The sequence below is a fragment of the Vombatus ursinus genome, unplaced genomic scaffold (assembly GCF_900497805.2).
Source record: "Vombatus ursinus unplaced genomic scaffold, bare-nosed wombat genome assembly UNPS02014838.1, whole genome shotgun sequence".
Lineage (NCBI taxonomy): Eukaryota > Metazoa > Chordata > Mammalia > Diprotodontia > Vombatidae > Vombatus > Vombatus ursinus.
The window spans coordinates 1,524,533-1,547,256 of NW_020954616.1; the positions used below are offsets into that span (position 1 = coordinate 1,524,533).

General features: G+C 38.5%; 1 protein-coding gene and 1 pseudogene across 1 annotated transcript; one reads left to right on the forward strand and one right to left on the reverse strand.

Annotated features, from left to right (window-relative positions):
• On the forward strand, window positions 1–1,446 carry LOC114026394 (annotated as a pseudogene).
• Window positions 1,447–17,511: 16,065 nt separating this feature from the next.
• LOC114026426 (putative olfactory receptor 10J6) lies at window positions 17,512–18,392 on the reverse strand. Its single transcript, XM_027840121.1, is given in 2 exon segments — window positions 17,512–17,556; window positions 17,559–18,392. Coding segments are annotated over 2 exon segments (879 nt in total).
• Between the last annotated feature and the right edge of the window lie 4,332 nt (window positions 18,393–22,724).

Consider the following 22,724-nt stretch of genomic DNA (forward strand, 5'->3'; position numbering starts at 1 on the left):
ATGGGCCAGCCTATGATGCCAGTTGATAGGCTTTGGCTTGGTATGCATTTATCTGATGCCTGAGGTAGATCAGGGTGGGAATAAAATTGGTGTCCATGACAGGTCAATTGTGCACAGCTTCTGCTTGCCAAACTCATAAGGTGATTCTTTTTTATCCTTGATATTATAGAACCTTATAGAGAGTGAAGCAGGTGCTCTAGCTACCAGGGGGCTATGTTTCCTCCCTGCTTGGATAACCTTCAATGGGTTCTTTAAGAGTCTGAATTTTTTTCCTATTCCTCAAAGTCATATCCTGCCATGTTTTCATACCTTTTCTGAAAGTATTTATGTTCTTCGCTCTTCTATTTATTGATTCCAAAGGTTGAAACTCTAACCATTCCTTTAATAGATAACTAACATCAACTTCTCAGATCAGAAACAATCCTGTATCCTTTAATGCTACTACAACCCTGATTGCTTAATACAACAAGCAATTTTGGAAAATCATTTACACATTATTGGTGACATCCTTACTGGTGTGGATAAAAACCCTCATCAAACAGCTCTTTACATAGGAGAACTCAGAGAGCCAGTCCTAGGGATCTCAATACAGCTGTTCCCTCCAGGGTCACGTCCCTGAGGCCTGATTGAGCAGAAGCAGAGAATGAACATAAAGAAAGCTGTCACTGAACTTCCTGGTCATCATGAGTCTTGAGAGATGTTCTTTCTCAGAAAGGTAGGAGCTGTCTATAGATATGTATGAGATTTGTTATGGGGAAGAGGCTTTGCAAAGATAAGTCAGAGGAATGCTCTGTATGGGACGTGGGAAATGTGTTGGATTTTATACTGTTGATTTAATATGTAAGTAAGGAAACCCATTTATGAATTGTCTATAGCTTGCCTCTCCTCCTCTGTTTTTCTGTTTTTCCCACATATTTGTATTCCCAGGATTCCTGTGTGACCCTGATACCATGTCTGGAGAAGCCCCTAAAGGCCTTTGTTGTGTGCCTGAAAGTCTACACTGACCTGATAAGAATCTGTAGCCTTTTCTCCTATGCCACTGAATCAAATTATAATGAGATCCTCTTATTTAAGAGAGAGGTTGGGATGTATGCTTATGGAGTGGATGATAAAGAGGTTTTGTTCCAGGTCCCTGAGACTGCTTCTGCTCCAGTGCACTTCTGTGCCAGCTGGGAGTCAGAGTCAGGCATGCTGAACTCTGAGTAGATGGGAAGCCCATAGTGAGGAAAGCCTGAAAGCAAGGATACTCTCTGGGGATTGAGTTAAATATTATCCTTGGGCCAGAGCCACATTCTTTTTGGGGGAGGGCTTGATAAGACTCAGTCTCTAGTGGGGGACATTGGAGATGTGCTCATGTGGGACTTTGTGTTGTCAATCAGAGAGATTAAAGCTGTGAACTTTGGTGGGACCTTTCGTCCTAATGTCTTAGAAGAGACTAAACTCTGAGAAAAAGCATTATGTGGTCATTAAGCCTCAACTATGGGCACAAGCCTTGCTACTCTTTGTAATCCAGGCTTTTCAGTTCACTCCTTCTTGTCTAAGAAATTAAATCTGATTATATGTGTGTATATATATATATATATGTATATATATACACACACATGTGTGTGTATATGTGCATATACACACATATACATACACACATGTATACACACACAAAGATATATACATACACATAAATATATACACATATAAAATAAATATAAAGTATATGTACACACACATAATAATGCATACGTATGTACATATATGTATGTGTGTGCATATAGATAGGCTCTGCCATCTTTGTGTTTCCGCACATGCTCAGCTCTCTTGTCCTGAAGGACAATTTGCCTATGCTGTGAAGACTGCTTCACTCTACTCTATAAGGACTCTTATTTTACTCTGAATAAGAATATTTTAAGTTATGCACAGCCAGGCAAAGCTCAGTACCTCTCTAGTCATCATGTACAAGGACTTTTCAAAGGATGGGTGATATCTTATTGGAGCCAAGGCAGAATGTACAAGTTGTGGTGTGAGGGGAAGTGGGCCACTTTTGGCAGTTTTGTTCACTGGCATCAGAGTCATAAAATTATTGGAGCTGGGAGTGGGAATATTCAAGGCCATCTAGTTTAAATCCCCATTTTATAGATGAAGACTAAGGCTTACAGTAGGGAAATCATTGGCTTAAGACCACACAGATTATTTTTGCCAGAATCAGATCATTGGTTCATTTGGAAAATAGATAAATATGGGACGCCAGGGGCCATGTAGTCAAATCCTCTCATTTTACCGAGGAGGAAATTGAGGCTTAGATAAGTTAAATGATTTGCCAAATGTCACCCAGGTAATAATTGGTAGAAACAAATATAAATCCAGTCCACTGATTCCAAATCCATCACTCTATTTCTGTGTGAGGGAAGGGTGGGTCTAGAATTCAAGTCTCCTACTCCCCATCTTATACTTTTCCTATAGTACTATAATATTTTTTTCTTACGTAATGCCTTTTATCCTATGAGTTCAAAACCCTAAAATACTAAAAGCTCTCCTAGAAACTTAGTATTGGAAGGGACTTCTGAGATTAGCCAACACAATCCAAAATCCCCTCTACCCTGAGACCCATTATAATGGATGATTGAGAGCGCTAAAAAGGAAGAGAATAAAGGAGGACTTTTTTGTGTTTTCTTTTTTTAATTTAATAAATTTATTTATTTTTAGTTTTCAACATTTACTTCCACAAGATTTTGAGTTCCAAATTTTCACCCCATCTTGCCCCTCCCCCCAATCCAAGATGGCATGCATCCTGAATACCCCTTCCCCTAATCTGGTCTCCCTTATATCACCCCCCCTTCTCTTATCCCCTTCCCCTTCTAGTTTCCTGTAGGGCAAGATAGATTTCTATACCCCATTTCCTGTATTTCTTATTTCCCAGTTGCATGTGAAAATATTTTTTTTTAAACACATGTTTTTAAAACTTTGGGTTCCAAATTTTCTCCCTTCCTCCCTTCCCACCTACCCTCATTGAAAAGGCAAGCAACTCAGTATAGGTTATACATGTGCAGTTATGCAAAACACTTCCATAGTAGACATGCTGTGAAAAACTAACTCTATTTCTCTTAGTCTTATCCTGCCCCCCCATTTATTCTATTCTTTCTTTTGACCCTGTCCCTCCTCAAAAGTATTTGCTTCTGATGACCCCCTTTCCCAATTGGCCCTCCTCTCTATCATCCCCCTGCTCTCTTGTCCCCTTCTCCCCCTATTTTCCTGTAGGGTAAGACAGATTTCCATACTCAATTGAGTGTATATATTATTCACTCCTTAAGTCAAATCCTATGAGAATAAGATTCACTCATTCCCTCTCACCTTCTCTTGTTTCCCCTCCACTGTAAGAGCCTTTTCTTTTCTGTTTTTTTTTGTGAGATAATTTACTCCGTTCTACCTCTCCCTTTCTCCTTCTCCTAGTATAATCCTCTCTCATCCCTTAATTTTATTCTCCAGATATGACCCCTTCATCTTCACCTCACCCTGTGCTCTCTATCTACCTACCTACCTACCTATCTATCTATCTATCTATCTATCTATCTATCTATCTATCTATCTATCTATCTACCTACATACATATAATTTTTTCCCTCCAACTACCCTAACACTGATGAAGGTCTCATGAGTTATAAATATCATCTTTCCATGCAGGAATGTAAACAGTTCAACCTTAATAAGTCTCTTATGATTTCTGTTTCCTGTTTATCTCTTCATGTTCCACTTGAGTCTTGTATTTGAAAGTCAAATTTTCTATTCAGCTCTGGTCTTTTCATCAAGAATGCTTGAAAATCCTCTATTTCACTGAATGACCATTTTTTCCCCTAAAGGATTATACTCAGTTTTGCTGGGTAGGTGATTCTTGGTTGTAATCCTATCTCCTTTGCCCTAAAGGACGACATTTTTAATGTAATCTTGTAGCTCCTCTACTTGCCATCTTGTTGTTCTGTACTGTGTGAACAAAGCCTATGAGTAGCAGCAGCCAGGTGGTTCAGAGGATAGAATGCTGGGCTTGAAATTAGGAAGACTCATCTTCCTGAGTTCAAATCTGGCCTTGAACTCTTACTAGCTGTGTGACCCTGGGCAAGTCACTTAACCCTGTTTGCTTTAGTTACTCATCTGTAAAATGAGTTGGAGAAGGAAATGGCAAACCACTCCAGTATCTTAGCCAAGAAAATCCCAAATGGGGTCAAGAAGAGTCAGACATGACTGAGGCACAACCTTGAAGTTTAAAATAATGAAAACTGAGCAACTCTTCCCTTTCCTTTCTCTTTGTTCAGGGAGGGAGTCAGGAGAGCTTCAACTTGAAAGGCTCCTTCTTTGCTTTTTTATTGGTAATAAAAAAAAAAGATCCCAAGAAGTAGCAGTTTAAGCTACCTTGGCTATCAGCCTTACAACAATAGTTTTGGTGATCCTAATATAATCATCACCAACTACTTGCCATAGACCATTCTATAGTTACCCATTCCAGAAGAACACTGCTGGATGGAGCAACTCTAATTGAGAGAAAGTCACTTGGAGGTGGGACTTGGAGTTGAAAAGGGAGTTTGGGACAGCCAGAGGCTAACTTAAAGGTACAGTACCAGAATCTAGTCAACCAGTAGATATTTATTATGAATCTACTATATGTCAGGTCTTGTGCTAAGAGGTAGGGATACAAAGAAAGGCAAAAGACAGTCAGTCACTACCCACAAGAAACTTACAGTCTAATAGGGGACAACATACAAACAACTATGTACAAACAAGATATGAGCAGTGTAAATTGGAGAGAATCAGCAAAGGGAAAGGACTAGGATTAAGGAGGATTGGAAAAGGCTTCCTGTAGAAGGTGGGATTTTAGGTGGAACTTGAAGAGAGCCAGAGAAGGCAACAGGTGATAGAGAGGAGAGAGCACTCCACGAATGGAAGATGGCCAGGGGAACTTCCTATAGTTAGGAAATAGTATACCTTGTTCAAGGAACAGCAAGAAGGTCAATGTCAGAAAGAGTAAGTGGTATCATGTGTGAAATTTAACAAAAAGATGAACTGAGGCACATTTCTCCCAGCAAGATAGCATTAATAGGAACATGCTTCCTTCCAATAAAAATGTCAATGATTCTGTCTCTGGCCAAAAACCCTGAGAAAAAAGGACAGCTCCACTTTTGTAGGTTTTGGGGAGTACAGAACAGGGTAGGAGGCTTTATGGGGCTGAGGGCTACATGATTGGTTACAGAGCTGAGACACAGGGAACACTAGAACTAGCTGGAAGTTTGGTAACAAAGGGCTAGCAATGACCCCCTCCTCTCCTGAGACCAAGAAGTGCTCATTGTTTGAGACAGCTGTCCAGGTTTTTTGGACAGCAAATGAGACATTCTTGAAGGCTAGCTTGGTGGTGTAAAGATATTAGGCCCAACTCCCTTGTTTTCACAACATCCCCCAAAATCAGCTAATTCCTTGAGGCTACAATAGAACAGTGATTAGCAGGAGAGCTAGATTTTTAAACTTATCCCATTACAGATTTGTTGAATCTCTAAACTAAGCTCAGAGACATAGAACCATGATGTAAGTGGTTACAGGACAAAAGCAGTTACCAAACAAAATCAATTAATTGTAACCAGGATCAATTAAAAATGATACAGGATCAATTTTAATCTTCTTAGTGTGGAGTGTCCAGGCGTAAGAAGACTGGAAGAGGGCACGCAGTTATGAAGGGCTTTAAAAGGCTAAACAGAGGATTTTCTATTTGATCGTGAAGATAATAGGGAGCCACTGAGTTTATTGTGTATATGTGTGTATGTTTGTGGGTTGACATGGTCAGATATGCATTTAGGAAGATCATTTTGATGAAACAGACCCAGGTAGGATGAAGCTGGCCCTGACCCAGTCTCATCTGGGTTTATCTTCCCTTCTTCTATTCTATCTTCCTGACTATCAATCCAAAAACTTATTGGGACTTTTTCATACCTTCTTTCAGTGTTCACCTTGTTTGGTGCTGATACCCTTTTTAGTTTCCCCTTAGTGTGTATTGAAGGCTGGCATAAGCAGGCCCAAGAGAAGAGGAAAGGGCCCAAGCACAGTCAAGGACACAATTGTTGACCTCATTCCATTGAGCAGTATTCTGTAGTGGAACGAGGACAATGGTGAACACGTGGGCTCATCCTTGTAGCTGTGAGACCAGGGCCAAGTTGCTTAATCTCTCTCAGGGGCAGATTCATCACTTATAAAGTGGATACAATGGTATTGGTGAGACTTGAATACTTTATAATACTTAATGTGCTATGGAAATGTGACCTAAATAATAATAGCTAGGATTTATATAAGGCTTTAAGGTTTACAAAGCACTTCACAAATATTATCTTATTTGATCCTCACAACAACCCTAGGAGGTAGGTGCTGTTCTTTTTATAGATAAGGAATCTGAGGCAAGTAGGATTTAAGTCACTTGTCCAGGGTCATATAGCTAATAAGTATCCAATATCAGTTTTGAACTCAGGTCTTCCTGACTGCAGGTTTGGTATTCTAGCCCGCAGAGACCCCTAACTGCCTAATAGTGATAACATTTAAAATTTTAAAAAATCATTTATTTTTATTTCCAAATTCTCTCCCTCCCTTCACTCCCTTCTCCAAGGCGATAAATACAATACTCATTATATATATGAAGACATGCAAAAAAAATTTCCACATTAGTCAGATTGGGAAAAAAATCAAGAAAAATAAATAAAGAAAAATATGCTTTAATCTGCCCTCAGAGTCCAATAGCAATAACTAATTGCAATTTCTAATAATAATAACCTAATAGCAATTTCTTTTGCATTGTTATCATGACCAGTCACTAAGCCTTTTTCTTTTTCTAACCTCTCCTAGCCCCAGTTTTTACAACTATAAAATGAATATACTAATATTTGCATAAACTACTTCATAGTACTGCTTTGAGGAAAGCACTTTAAAACCATAGAAATGACTTAATCAAAATATGAACAGGGGCAACTAGGTGGCACAGTGGATAGAGCACTGGCCTGGAGTCAGGAGGACCCGAGTTCAAATCTGGCCTCAGACCAAACACTTGACACTTACTAGCTGTGTGACCCTGGGCAAGTCACTTAACCCTAACTGCCTAAAAATAAAAAAAAAATATTAGCAGAAGCATCCTGACTACTTCCTGAAATCCTTTAGTGCTTTCTCTCTCCAAAACGTCATGTAGTTCACAACACAATCAGATATACAAAAGTCCTTCAAGGACACTGGAACATAAAGAAAGATATCTGCTGGCCCCAGACTCCCAGTACTGCACTCTTGTGCTATTCTATGGGTCCTATCGGGCTCTATTTCTCCCTCTTTCCAACATATACAGCTCCATATCTGTAGTATGACAAGCTACTCCAACACCATCACAGGACACTGGACTCTTCTATTTCCTCTCCCTATCTATAGGCAACCTAAGGGCGAGAGAGGGGGTGTGCCCTCCATAGGGATATTTGGAAGAGCTGTAGGCTTCCTGCTAAGACTCAGCTGATCTATTTCTCCTACTGGCCTAATAACAAGACAAAAATTGGGTTTCCCAAAGGTCATTGCTAGTGACTAATGAAAATAAAGCAAATGAGGAGAAACTCATAGCAAAAAATCGATAATGTGTAGATCCTGGGAATTTTATCACTAATTTTACTTTTAATCCCTTATGTCTAGCATAGCTTCCTAGACAAATTAGCCTTTCCTTATAACTAAACAGGCTCACAGCCTGCTGGCAGTTAGTCCTGATCTGTCTCTTCTACTAAACTAATAACCAGACAGAAAAACTGAGTTTCCCACATAGGATTTTGTGAGTGATTAAAGAAAATAAGGTAAATGGAAAGAAACTCATAGCATAGAAGTGATAAAGTGTAGATCCCAAGAATAAGAAAATAAAAACTGCTTTCGTTGTATTTAGTGTGGCTGGTCAAACTGATACCAACTGGATCTAAAGAACATTTTACACTTGTCCCAACCTCACTGTTGGATCTATCTGCTTTCTTGATTCAGACTTAGTAAAGGTCTTCCTAGTTTACAGTTCCCAATATACAATAATAATTCAACAGCTATTTATTAAGTGCCTGTTGTATTTAGGGTACAAATAACTCATGGTCCCTACCTTCATGGAGTTCATTTTTTAGTGTTACAATTATTACTTCATAGGAGAGAAGTTAAGAGAGGAGGCGAAATGGCTCCTGAAGGATCCGTAAGTAGGGACAAGTCACAAGTGGCTATCTACTACCATCTGTAGCTTTGCATGGGAGTATTGTTTTTTATATTTTATTGATTTTATATCGCCACCATTTTTGAACATATTTCAATCACCTTCCCTTGCCCAGAGATTCTTCTCTCGTAATGTAGATTTATTAAGAAAAAAGTTTTTAAAAAGTAGTTCGGTAAAGCTAGCAGTGTGTACGGTATTTTGCACCCATAGTTCTGTATCTCTGAACTGAAGGGAACATATTGCATTGTCTCAACCCTTCTTTGGGTTCAAGCATGGCCTTTTTAATATTTTATTTTTTACCAATAACATGTAAAAACAATTTTTAGCCTTCATTTTCTAAAATTTTGAGTTCCAAATTCTGTCCTTTCCTTCCTTGAGAAAGTAAGCAATTTGATATAATTATACATGTGCAGTTGATGGGGTACTTGGGCCCCAGCCCTAAGATCAATTTCTCAGTAGGCACCTGAGCTGTGAGAAAGTTTTCCCTTGTTGCAGAACACATTCTCTTATCGGAACAGACACAAGGGTGCCTGGCTCAAGGATTTTTTGTCCCTGTCTGGCCCAAGGACTCTCTTGGCACCAGATCACCAAGGTCCATGCCTCTGGTAACTAAACAAAAAAAAAAACCTGTCTTTTCTCCCTTAATGTCTGGTATCTCTGCAAAGTTATTGCTGCAAAACTCCCTACATTTTCCCATCCATGTATCACTGACACCTGCTGCCAAGACACCTGGACCCCTTAGATTACCTAATTATTCCTTTCCCTGCCCCTTTTTTACATAAGCTTTAGATTCACTCCTATTATATTGCAACTTCCTCCATGGAACTTCACCTGCTATTATTGGAGTTACAGTAAACTGTCCCTTGACTAAAAGGAAGTTTTAGTGTGTGGATTCATTCCAGGCAACTCTACCTTGGCATTCTTGGGGTCCTAGCACCCCAACCTCTACCTCAAACCTCTACACAGTCATGCAAAACATATCTCCACATTAGTCATATTGTAAAAGAAAATACAGACCAAAAAAAAAAAGACAAGCAAAATAAGGAAAGTAAAAAAAAATTATGCATTGATCTGTATTCATACTCCATCAATTCTTTCTCTGGAGATGGATAACATTTTTTTTAAAATCATAAGTCCTTTGGAATTGTCTTGGATTGCTGTATTGCTCAGAATAGCTGAGTTGTTCATAGTTGATCATTATACAATATTGCTGTTACTGTGCACAAAGTTCTCCTGGTTCTGCTCACTTCAGTGATCCTCAGTTCATATAATTCTTCCCAGGTTTTTCTGAAACCATCCTGCTCATCATTTCTTATAGCACAATAGTATTCCATCACAATTATATGCCACAATTTGTTCAGCCATTCCCCAGCTGATGGGCATCCTTTCAATTTCCAATTGTTTGTCACCACAAAAGAACTACTATAACAATTTTGTACATATGGGTCCTTTTGCTTTTCCCTTGATATCTTTGGGATACAAACCTAGTAGTGGTATTGCTGGGTTAAAAAGTGTTGCTGCATAAACTTGCCCGAATACCAGAATTTGAGGAGTCCTCAGAATCAATTTGTCTAACTTGTGTCTGCACTAGAATTCTCTGTATAATATTGCTGACAAGCAATCATCAAATTTCCCCTTGAAGAACTCTACTACCTCCCAAAAGCAGCTCATTCTACATTTCAATAATTCTTGTTGGGAAGTATTTTTTCCTCCATTGAGCCATTTCTCTCAATTTTTTTACAGTTCTATCTAGTCCACCTTGGATCAAGTAGAGCAATTCCAGTGAAAGACATTGGAATATGAGTCAGATGGTATCAGTTCAAAACCTGACTATTACATGCTACCTGTGTGAACCTGGATAAGCGCTTATTGTCTCTGAGTCTTTGTTTCTGCTTCTGTAAAACAAGAGGGTTGGACTAGATGATCTCTGAGATCTCTTTTATTATGGCTCAAATTCACATTAACCTTTTTGTTTGTGTAAGGAGGAAAGCAATTTGGGTTGCTTTAAATATTTCAGGGCAGAGGCTGACAGGTCTACCATAGCTCCCCCCCCCCCAACCCCACCCCTCCGATACTGCTAAGTGAAGGTCCAAGAAAATTCACACGGGCTTGGTTCTAGCTGTCAGGACATAATGAGAACTGAAAAACAAATTATTCATTCCAAACTAAATATCAATTGGTTCTGTGGCAATTTCTGTGAAGGGAAAATGGAATTGACAAAAAGAACTTAGATATAGGGCTACTACTTCTGCTTTGTGAGAATGGTTATGAGTCCAACTAACAAAAATTCCCTTTGGGGAAGAAGAAACTCCCTGGGACAGGGCATCAGCTCAGAGGAGAACCAGTCCAGCAGTAAATGATAGCAGTATCTCAATGGGGAAGAGTTCTGGAAACAGTAACAGTAATTCTATAGAGAAGCAGCTAGCATCTGATTTAGAGGTGTAATACGTGAGGCACAGTAAGATGCTGAAAGGTTAATCTTATAGAATTCTGCTATATGTTTCATTTGGAATACAACTCTAGGAACGTGATTCTGGCAACATGAGAATCTGAGTGCGGTTATGTTACTTTGTGTATGGGAGAATAAAAAAGGATGTTATCTGTTTTGTTATTCTATAGTAACAAAATGCCTCTTGTGTTGAACTAATGTGTTATTTGGTATGGTCTGGCATAGATCACATTGCTGAGGGATTGCAATTATAGATCTGAATAGATGCTGACACAAACAGTACCTTGAACCTAAGAAGTAATGAAGATTCCAAAGTCACTTGAAAGGGGTTGTGTTAGATTTGTGGGGTCTTTAAACAATTACTAACGGATTATTGAATCAAACTGTAAGGCTGCATGCCTACTACAGGGATCTGTTGAAGATAATTTTCTTTTCTTTTTCTTTTTTTCTTTTCATTTTTAAAGTTACCAATTTGACACTGAACTTTTAAAATGAAATTCACTAATCAGACCAATTGATTTAAGATAATCGTGATACTGTTGTATGTCAACATGTGAATGAAGTTTTGTTGTTTATTGCTGGAGTGATATTGTAATACTGTTGTGCATTTCATATTTAAATACTGAGTCATTAGTCACTACCACAAATGGTGATTATTAGAAAGACTCAGTAATGAGTCTTGATCCTTTATTTGATCCTTTTATCATTACCACTTTGAGAAGTATCAGGATCAAATACAAAATCCTCTGTTTGGTGTACAAAGTCCTTCAAAATCTATCTCCCATACATGGATGGACCAGCATGCAGAGTCATTATTTAAAGAAGGTAAAAGAAACTTGGGACCACAGATAGTCAGCTCACTGCAAGAACAGCATAAACAGAGTACAGCCAAAAAAGGCAGAGGTACTTTCTGCCTGTGTTCAAGATGTTCACATGCATGGGTATGTAAAAGAAGAAATTCAGTACTGGTCTACTAGAAGCAAAAGGCAGATGGATATGTATTAGGAGATAGAGATGGGTTTGGGGACAGGTTCTATCTCAGGCCCTAAAGGCTTTAATATCTGCCTCACCATCCTTGACTAACTGACCAAGGTCAGTCAATAAACATTTATTAAACACCTACTATATGCCAGGCATTGTGATAAACACTGGTTGTGTAAATATGAAAAAAAAAGAAAGACAATCCTTGCCCTCAAGGAGCTTATAATCTAATGGGGGAATATAACACCTAAAAGGAAGCTGAAAAGCTGGAGTTGGGATCCAGGGAAGGTACCCAACACAGTGCATGGTGGAAAAGACAGAGAAGTCCCAAAAGTAGTACAATCAGGTGAGAACTGTGGAGATGTTCTGATCTAGGCTCTCTCCTTAAACTGGAGGTTCCGGAGTTCATGGTTCATGCAACAGTGCTAGTGAGGATTAAAGATGAAGAATATCCTGTTCTGTTGGATAGTGTATCTCAAGTGACAATTGTATTATTTTATGATAGACACTTGTATTATATAACCTTTATAGCAGAGGTTGCAGGCCATCCTGAGGCAACCAGATTAAAATATAATTGGGAAATATTTAACAAAATAAGTAAAAATGCAATATAGACCCCCAAAAGAGGTCACAAAGAGTCAGACATGACTGAAAAAATGACTAAAGGAAAAAAAAAAGCTAATATGATACCAAAAGAGATTTGTTTCTATTTGATTTTGGCACCACTGCTCTACATTCTATTACAGAATGGGTCCCTCTAGACAAAATCCACATTTACCATATGTTAGGGGGAGCTTAGAGTTCCCTAGGGAAGGTGGAAATGTCAGCAAGATGATGGACTCTTTGGCCCTGGTGATCCAAACCTGGTAAACATCTCAGGAAGGTCAGCGTTGAATGGTACCAACTTCATCTCATTCAAAATACTGGAAGAATATTAAAGGCAGCAAGCTGGAGTATATTACCAGGATACCAAGATAATCCAGAATTCCTGTCCAGAACCTCGTAAGAAGATAGAGGTCAAAGGTCAAAGTGTTGTCAAAGGGCATCACAGGTGCAATGAACTCTTTATTCAAAGGTGAATTCAGAATGAATAACTCTCCAATGCCTTAAAAATAGTTATATCATCTGAGGAAGAAATGGCACACCCGCATTGCCCTATTTTTACTGTATGAATAATATGGGAAGGAAGTGTTCCTGAGGAACAACATATATAGTCCATCTCAACTACACCTCATCCTTTAGAGAGAAGTCTCAGAAAATTTCCCTCTCTGAAATGTACAACCTCAGGGACCACTGATGGAACTCTTAGTCAACTACCTCATTTCATTTTCCTTTATTTTTAGGCAATTGGGGTTAAGTGACTAGCTTAGGGTCACACAGTTAGTAAGTGTCAAGTGTTTGGTCTGAGGCCGGATTTGAACTCAGGTCCTCCTGACTTCAAGGCTAGTGCTCTATCCAGTTTGTCACCTAGCTGCCCCTCAACTGCCTCATTTCAAAGTCCTATTTTTGTAGGCATTACTTTTAGTAGTGATACTGATGGACAAAGAAAAGATAGGTTCATATGTGTGAGCCTTTTAAGACCTTGACTAATAGAGCTTAGGTGGATCAGGACAGCATACCTCAAGATGAGGTAAATGCTCAAACTGCCAATCAACCTACTGGGAGGATTTGAGATAATGTGGGCTGTGGAGGGATGGAGAAACTAGAGGATATGATGAATGGAGGTCCAGGCATTGGAGTGATGGACGTGGGGAGGACAAAGCTGGACAATCTAGGTCTGCCTTCTCAGCAACTGCTATTTTTTGCCCCCTATTCTGTAGTATGAGTTTCAGAGACAATAGATTACAATCCTTTGGCAATATGTGTGATTGTGTATCTCTATTCCTTTGCTAAGTGATTTAATCCAGATTGAAAGTTTGGTTTTAAAAATGTATGTTTCTTGGCTGGTCTGCAAATAAAGATTCAAACTGAGTACAGCTGATTTTTCAGTTTCCAACTGGGTTGGGAAGTCAAGCCAAATGAGTTCTTTCAATATATCCTACATTGTTCAGCACGAAGCTAATTGTTCACATGAGTTCAGAATTGAGTAAACCAGTTGGGTTCAAAACAATCATCTTCACAAGTACAATGATGAGGAAATATGACTGGGATAGCAATGCATCTAAGAAAAAAAAAGATCTAGAGGTTTTAGTGAACCATTAGCTCAACATGAGTTACCAGTAACGTATGGTTGCAAATAAAGGTAGTAGGATTTCAGGTGTCCAAGATTAGAGTGATGATAGTTCTACTGTACTCCATTCTGTCTTGACCTCATATGCATATTATGTGATTGGCTCTGGGAACCACATTTTAGGGAAGACATTAAAAAATCGGACAGTCTCCAGAGGAAGGCAATCACAATGATGAAGGGACTCAAGATCATGTCATATGATGATTGGTTGAAGGAACTGCAGATATTTTGCCCTTGGTAAGAGGACTCTTAAGGGGGAAGGAATTAACTTTTTGGCCCCTGAAAGCAGAAGTGGGAGCGATGATCAGAAATTGAAAAGAGGCAAATTTCAGCTTGATGTAAGGAAAATTCAAGCTTTTGAGAAGTGTAATGGGCTGCTTTAGGAGGTAGTTTGCACTTTTGAAGTAGTTTTCTTTAAGCCAAGGTTGGATGACCATTTGTAAGGTGTGATATAGAGTTTATTTATTTATTTTTTTGTTTAGGTAAGATTTGGACTTGATAACTTTAGGGGTCCTTTCCAACTCTAAAGATTTTGTGATTTTTGTGAATGATGATTCCGATTCTTGAATATTGGAATTTGGGTAACTTGGAAGATGGTTGATTTTATTGACACAAATAGTGAAATGAATAAATTAGGAAGAGGAGCAGGGTTTTGGGGGAACATAATGAGTTGGTCATAAGGGATCTTCTTCTTGATGTTTTTACTCCAGTTAATCACTTTTAGGCTGGCTTTTGGGAACTTGACTTTTAGTGTATCTTTTTTCTTTTGAATTGCATGTCAGCTGCTAGGGCTGATGAGATGACAGCTTGAGAAAGTAGAAAGGCTTTCTGTTTTGGATACAAAAGAATAACCATCAAGTTACGGTATAACTGTGCAAGTTATAAGAATATTTACAATGGGAAAAAAGGCAGCAAAATAGACATTCTTGAATTAGTTTCTCAAAGAGCCAGTCAGAATCTTTGAGTTTCCCCAAATGTCTTCCTAAACATGGTTGAGAATATCTTCTTTTTTTGAATTGCAAGACTTTCTAAAATTATTTTTTTCTTTCTTGTTTGGGTGCAATAAAAATGAGACTAGACTTGTGAAAAAGTAAGATAAAAGTTTTAAATAAGTCAAAAGTAGAAAGGGTCTTGCAATATGTTGCAGGGTGGCAACAGATTATGGAGATCCTTGAAAGTCAAGTAAAATAGTTTGATCTACAAAGATATTTTGATCAAAGGGATACCAACTCCTTCTGACACATCTTGGTTGTATGATCCTGGACAAGTCATTTAATCGCTCAGTGCTCTTGGCAACTCTCTAAAGCCATGAGTTCAAAAGAAGGTGCCAACCTGCATTGGTATGAGGAGTTTCCTCATTCAGATATTTCCTAGAGGAATGCAATTATTATTTTAGTCCCTATCCCTGTAACAAGATCACACCAGTGCATAAAGATTATTCTGACTCTCCACTCTGTTTCTGCCACTAAATTGCTATATGGCTTTGGGTAAATCACTTAAAACCTCCAGTTTTCTCATCAATCTAATAAGATTGGCATAGATGATACCTAAGGTCCTAAGTTTTTACATGCTGTGATATGCTCTCTAGTACACTGTATCAAATTATATACAATTTATTTTAATTAGGTACTCTCTTAATCCATTTATGGACATGTTAGAAATTCTATACTGTACAGATATATTGAAGCTGAATGAATATGATACTTGTAATCATTTCTATTAAAAGTGGCATGTGAAATCATTGGTCAAGAATGTAGGTACTTATTACATTATCTTTAGATTGGTAAATCAGATTTGATTTACAACATTTTAAATTTTAGTGCCTTTCCGGGAATCCCAGCTCCCCTGTTTCAGTGAATTGAGGGGAGTGAGTGAAAGAGCAGCCTTGATAGCTCCCAGGGATAACTAGACTGAATCCCTGACTAGAAGAGTAGAAGCATGGGTAGAGGCAGCTGGTTTATGGAGCAAGGCCAATACCCTGGGAGTGAGCCTATGTAGGCTCATCAAGGATGAGAAGATGTCAAGATAGATGTTGCCTTATGGGAACCTGAAGCCTTTTCCCCTGGACATAGAAAAGTCTATTAATATTCAGTTTATCTTTATAAACAATATGTCTTGATGTACTTATTGGGAATCTAGTTGGGAAGAGTCAGTTGAAAGAGGAGCATCTCTGGAGAAGAAAGATAGATTTTACACTGAGGTGTTTTGCCAGAACATTGTCCCTAGTGGTAGGGGAGAAGTAGAGGTGTATCAAAACCTCTTTCTTAGTTCAACTGAAAATATTAAGAAATAATATTTTCTCCAAATCAAAAATCTTTTCAGATTTTTCCCTTTAGGAAAGTGGATAGAATAAAAGTTAAGACCTTTTTTTCAGGAAAATGGATTTTAAGGGCAATAATCAAACTTATTTTTTTGGTCCTGTTTAAATATCAGTCTTTGCCACTCCCTGAAGTCATTGGCCTCTTGTGACCAATTTCAGGGAAGGGTCCTCTTATTCAGAAAGGATTGTGATATTGATTGCAAGAAGAAGGCCTTTTCATTTCTTGGGTCAAGGAAGAAATTAAATAGAGACTATTGTTCTGAAATGTTAATCCCAAACTGTATTTTACTAATGTTCTACATAGTTTAATATGTTATAATCTTTTCCTTGTTCAAGATTATAAACATTATAAATGTTACTGCTATTTGTCTTTGGATAGAGAGACATGTCTGATGGCATGGGATGGAATAGCATGTGATTGGTTTGGACATTTTCTCTCTCTCTCTCTCTCTCTCTCTCTCTCTCTCTCTCTCTTCCTCCTAGAAATGCTTGTATATTCAATCAGTGTTAAACTTAATAACTATGCCCAGAACACAGAAGACAACATTAATAGTTTTTCTTTGACAGAGCTTGTAGAGGACGAGATAGACAGACAGTCAGAGACAGAGACTCAGAGACAGGTAGGCAGAAATCCAAAACCAAACAGAAACAGAGAGAAAAAGAGAGAGAAAGAGAGAGAAGAGAGAGCTAATTATAGATCCTTTTGTACAACTTCCTGGATCAAAGAAAGAGCATTTAGATTAGATTTATATAGGCAATGAGCCAGTAGTAGGGTGAGGGGAGCAAATAGAAGTGGTTGAACAATTCTTCTCAACATTCCATCTCAACACTGGTTGTACTTTCTTTCATGTAATTGTTCAAGTGATATTTGTTGATTGATTGATATTTGTTAGTTAATCCATTGGAGAAAATCCACCCTCAATCACCAGATGAACTAAGGAGGGAGAATGGATATTTCTGGTTAAGTCAAATGAATCTGTGTGGGCATTAATCAAATATTCAATCAATCAATAAACACCAAGGATCCCCAGAGACCAGGCAAGTAGGGGCATAGTGCCCGCTTTCTGTTTTGGCAATGTTTGTTCTGCCCAGTTTCCAGTTTTTCAACCCCATACTACTTATAGGTAGTAGAGAAGTATGAGTTTTTCTTCAAATTCGAGGATAACTGTATTTAGTACACTTGAACTGTTTATAATATTTGTGGTCAACACATAAGCTTTATGGACCCAAAGACTGCTTGAGAAACACACCATTGCTTAGGCAGCTTTTTGCCCATGACTCGCCTTAGGGCATTCTTGACTTCCTTATTTCTCAGGCTGTATACAAAAGGATTCAAGAGTGGTGTCATGAGAGTGTAAGTAATGGAGAGTAATCTGTCTTGTTCTATTGAATTCTCTGATTTGGGCTTGAGATAGGCAATGGAGGCACAGCCATAGTGGACAGTGACCACTGTGAGGTGGGAGGCACAAGTGGCAAAGGTCTTTTTCCGCCCCTCAGCTGAGGCGATTTTGAGGATGGCAGAGATAATGAAGATGTAGGAGATAAAGACTAAGCCCATAGACACCAGGATCACTCCTGAGCTGACAACAAAGTTGATGATCTCATTGATTGTGGTATCTATACAGGCAAGTTTCATCATGGGACGGATGTCACAGTAGAAATGGGCCACCTCTGCTTGGCAGAAAGGCAAGCTGAATATGGATGTCACCTGTACAGACGCCAAGGTCAGACCAATGGCACATGCCCCACCCACTAAGTAGGTGCATACCTTTTTATTCATGACAATCATATATCTCAGGGGTTTGCAAATGGCCACGTAGCGGTCATACCCCATTGCTGTGAGGAGGAAGCAGTTGTTGATGGCCAAAGTGACAAAGAAGAACATTTGAGCGGCACAGCCTTCCAGTGAAATTGGCTGGTTCCACCCTGTGAGGCTGGACAACATCCGTGGGATGATGACCAGTGTGTACAAGGTCTCAGAAGTAGACAAGATGCTCAGGAAGAAGTACATGGGGGTGTGGAGGTGGTGGTCAATGCAGATGACAGTCACAGTGATGACATTGCTGGCCAGGGTTATGATGTACACAGTGAGGAACACTACAAAGAGTGTGATCTGGTGTTCATGGAAGCTGGAGAATCCCTGGAAGGTGAACATGGTCACCTGCGTGTGGTTCTTTCTCTGCATTGGGAAATCCTATGGTCTGAAAGCAATGAAGGGAGTCAGCATGGGGAAGTTTTCATTCTCAAATGGACTTTAGCTTATAGGAAAAGAAATAAGGACAGTGTCAACCACAACGTGCTCAGTAATCTCCTTATGGCCAGGAAGTTTCATGCAAAGTGAGTGAAATAATTCACCTAATCCCTTCCTATTCTTCTTATTGGTCTGGGATTTAAGAATGAGCCTCCTCTGAGACACAGCTAACACCTTTTAAAAGTTAATCATGTATAACAACAACAACAATAACAATTCCCCCATTAGATTGTAAGCTCCTTGAGGACACTATCTTTTTTTTTTTATCCCTAGTGCTTAGCACAGTGCCTGGCACATAGTAGGAACTTAATAAATCTTTATTGATTGATTGATAATGAATAATAATAGCTAGCATTAATATAATGCTTTCACATTTGCAAAGCATTTTATACAAATTATCTCATTTGATCCTCACAACAACCTTTTGAAGTAGGTGTTATTATTGCACTCATTTTATGGGTGAAGAAACTGAGTCACAGAGAGGTGAAGTGGTCACACAGCCAGTAAGTATTTGAGGCAGGACTTTAACCCAGGTATTTCTGATTCCAAGTCTAGCGCTCTCTCCACTCTACTGTCTAGCTGCTTGGATGAGGTATGACTATATATTATGGTATGTTTTCTGAACGTTTCTGGGAATGCCTTTCCTCCTGCCGTATTTAAGTCATCAAAAGGTCTTTCAGTTCATGTATTCATATCTTTCTCCTTGTTTCCACTCATCCCATTTGTATTCAGGATAATCCAGAAGAGAGGTGATAAGATTCAATGTGTCTCCACTCAGTAACTTAATCTCTCACTTAAGAAAAACTTATTTAATTTGTAAAGTTTAAACTTATGAACGTAATTATCATTTTAAAGAACTGTGACATTTTACCCCCTATCTTGTTCTCCTTACTCCATCTTGTCTGTGGGAGTGGCCCAGTGCCATTGACAACTAAAATCTTAAACTCAATGTCCCATTTTCCAGGCTCAGCAAGTGCCATTCCTAGCCCTTCCCCACCAAATACTTCCTATGTAGGAAGTATTTGGAAGGACTGATACCCTAACATTTATCAGCTAATGATTTGTTTTCTTGGTTCTATGCTAAGCATTGTGCTAGGTCCTGTGGATACAAAGAAAAAAAAAGAAATGATCCCCACCCTCAAGAAACTTCTATTAGGGGAAGATATGTACATTTGAAAGTATAGATATAACTTATACCAAAACATTCCAAGATGACTCCTGAAGGTTTAATATCAGTTTAGTCATTAGTATGCTTATTGTTTGCGAATTGAGTTATAGGAATCTATAAAAAAGAGAAATAATGAATATGTTGGAGTAGCCTTCCAGACCTTGTTGTACAAATGGACACTGCCCCCTCAACTGAAGCCTTGTACCATTATTCCAACACACCTTGATTATTTCTCCCTGGTGTAGGCTCCTGGGCCAGCCACAGGCTTGGCATTAATTCTGTTCTGTATTGTATTAGTTCTCTTTGTCACATGCATACATCTTGTCATTGCAAGCAGATTCTAAGTGCCTTCAGGGTCAAGATTGTATCTTAGACTTTACATATATTTTCTATAGTGGCTAGAACATTTCTGCGCACATACTATTTTGATTGATGAACAAATCATGCATATAATAAACAGATGCTGCTGCAAATCTTTCCCAGCTGGATCCATAAACAACAAACATGCTGAAGACAGGGTAGCAAATTCAAGGTGGGTTTTATTTTTTTTAGTGTTTTTTATTTTTAAAAAATATTATGGGGAATTTTTGCACATTTGTTTTACATTGTAGTGGCTATTTGCTGTTCTTTGAGGGGAGAGGAAAGAATTAGAGCTCTGCCTCATGGAGCTTTTGTAAATAATGAGGTGGATTCTTACAGCAGGCAGCTTGGAAGGCCACTCTGGGCTTTGCCTATATGACCCATATTCATAGCAATGAGACATGAGGGATTTTCCTTGTGCATTATCTTTTGACATACTGAGGCAAGGTAACATATGCCTTTTCTCTTTTCTGTAGGCATGAAAATAATGGGAATATCCTAGGTACTTTAGCTAACAATAATAGCTGTTAACTATATACACTGACATGTATGATTCCCTGTGCTTCTGACAATACAAGCCTGGGCTGAGCACCAGGGAGTGAAGCAGCTGACACACTTGACCCACATAAGTTTTTGTATAAACCAGTTCTATTTAAATGGTTATTGGCATTCTCTGAAATTGTGTTTGGCCTATCTACTGTTGCTAGAGGCTATCATCCCTAGCCTGATGAGAGAACATCCTACACTCATAGACAGCCTGGTCTATAGTAGGTGCTTGATAAATACTTACAGATTGATTGGTTAGCTCACGCTGTAATACATATGTATATATGCATATATATATTACATGTATATGCATATAACTCCTTCTTGTAGTAAAATCTGGGTGAAAAGGTAAAATCATAGGATCAAAGATTTACAATGGGAAGAGATTTTAGAGATCACTTAGTCCCAACTTCTCATCTTACAAATGAGGAAACAGACTTAGGTTGTGACTTGCCCAAGGTCACATAGCTAATGTCATAGGTGAGATTGGATTCCAAGTCTTTTTTAGCTACAAGTCCAATACTTTTTCCACTGTGAGTGAGGATTAAGTACGAATGCTGATTTCATAATAGATAGTGACCAGAAGGGGTACCTTCACACAGTGGGCAGAAAAATGCTAATGATGATAAAGATGTTGATAACCGCTGACATTTAGATAGTACTTTAAATTTTACAAAGACCTTTGCTTTTATTATCATATTTGAGACTTATTACAATTCTGTGAGGTTAGGATTGTAGGCATTTTTATCCTCATGTTATGGCTGAGGAAATTGAAACTCAGAATAGATGGGAAGGAAAGATGCTTCATCTGCACCTGGGTAGATTTAAGCCAAATATTAGGCCATAGGAAATCTTCTAGCTCTGGCATTGTAGAAGAATGTTTCTTTGGGAATTTGGGATGCAATAAGATAAGCAGTTTTATGACAAGAGGCTCTTCTGGGAGTCTTTAGTACAAAGGAATCTGAGAACCATACTGTTAGTCTTACTAATTTACTGTAAACTACAGAATGAATTATTAGAAGTCTGGCACTTAGATGGCAACGTCCTGATTAAAGGTCAGAGTTCTGTTAATAGAATAATATTGGGAATAACCTTAAGTTAAGTTGTGACCAGAGACTTAAGACTATTTACATGTAACAGGCATGATGGGGGAAGAGAACTATGGTTAAGAGATTTTGTAATGTATAAATGAGCCCAGGTAACAAAACTGTGACAAGCAATTTTGTAATCTGGGTCAAGCCACAGAATAATACACTTTTGTAGGATGAAAGATTTAGAGCTGGAAGGGATTTTAGAGGTCATCTAGTCCAACCTCTCATTTTACAGATAAGGAAACTAAGTCCCAGAAAGTGAAGTGATTTACCTATTGTCACATAGGTAGTGGCAAAGCCACATTAAAATCCAAGTTCTGACTCCAACACTTAGTATAGTGCCCAGCAAATAGTAGGTGCTTAATAAATGCTTATTGACTGAATGACTCTACTGCACCATGATGGCTCCCTACACCAATGCAGGAGAAATAGTTCATGGTGATCTTTTTAAAAAAAATTTATTTAATTTTTAATTTATGGAATAAAATAAGCATTTCCATAATGTAGAATAATAAAAAAGATGATTGCATATGAAACTACAAATCTATTATGTACAACTTGCTGTTCCTTTTAAATATATAATAAAGTTATCATGTAAATTTATTTTTTTCCCCTTTTTTTCTTCCCTCCCTGCCGTGGCCCCTCCCTAGAGATGGCTACCATTAGGAGGAGACTGTAGGTACCCTGAGCCCATTGTTGGAAATACTAATGATGGAGTTAGAAGCAGGGTAGGCCCAGACCAGGGAAGAATCTGGGCTGCAGCATCTAGTGGAATGAAGTCAACAATCCACTATTTTTCTGTTTTTACTAATTATTTTCACAAACCAGCTCTTAACTGAGAGGTACTGTGTTGTAGTGTAATGGTATCAAACTCAAATAGAAACAGATCCCTGTTTGCTTAGAGGATCACAAATTAACATTATCTATGTTGTATTTTTATTTATTTTGTTAAACATTTCCCAGTTACATTTTAATTTAGTTTGGGCCCTACCCAGGAGTTTTGTAGCCAAACCTGATACCTCTTTTGTAATGGTTGACTCCTGGTAACAGGAAGACCTGGGTTAAAGTGTTACTTCTGGTTGTGTGACCATGGAAAAGCCA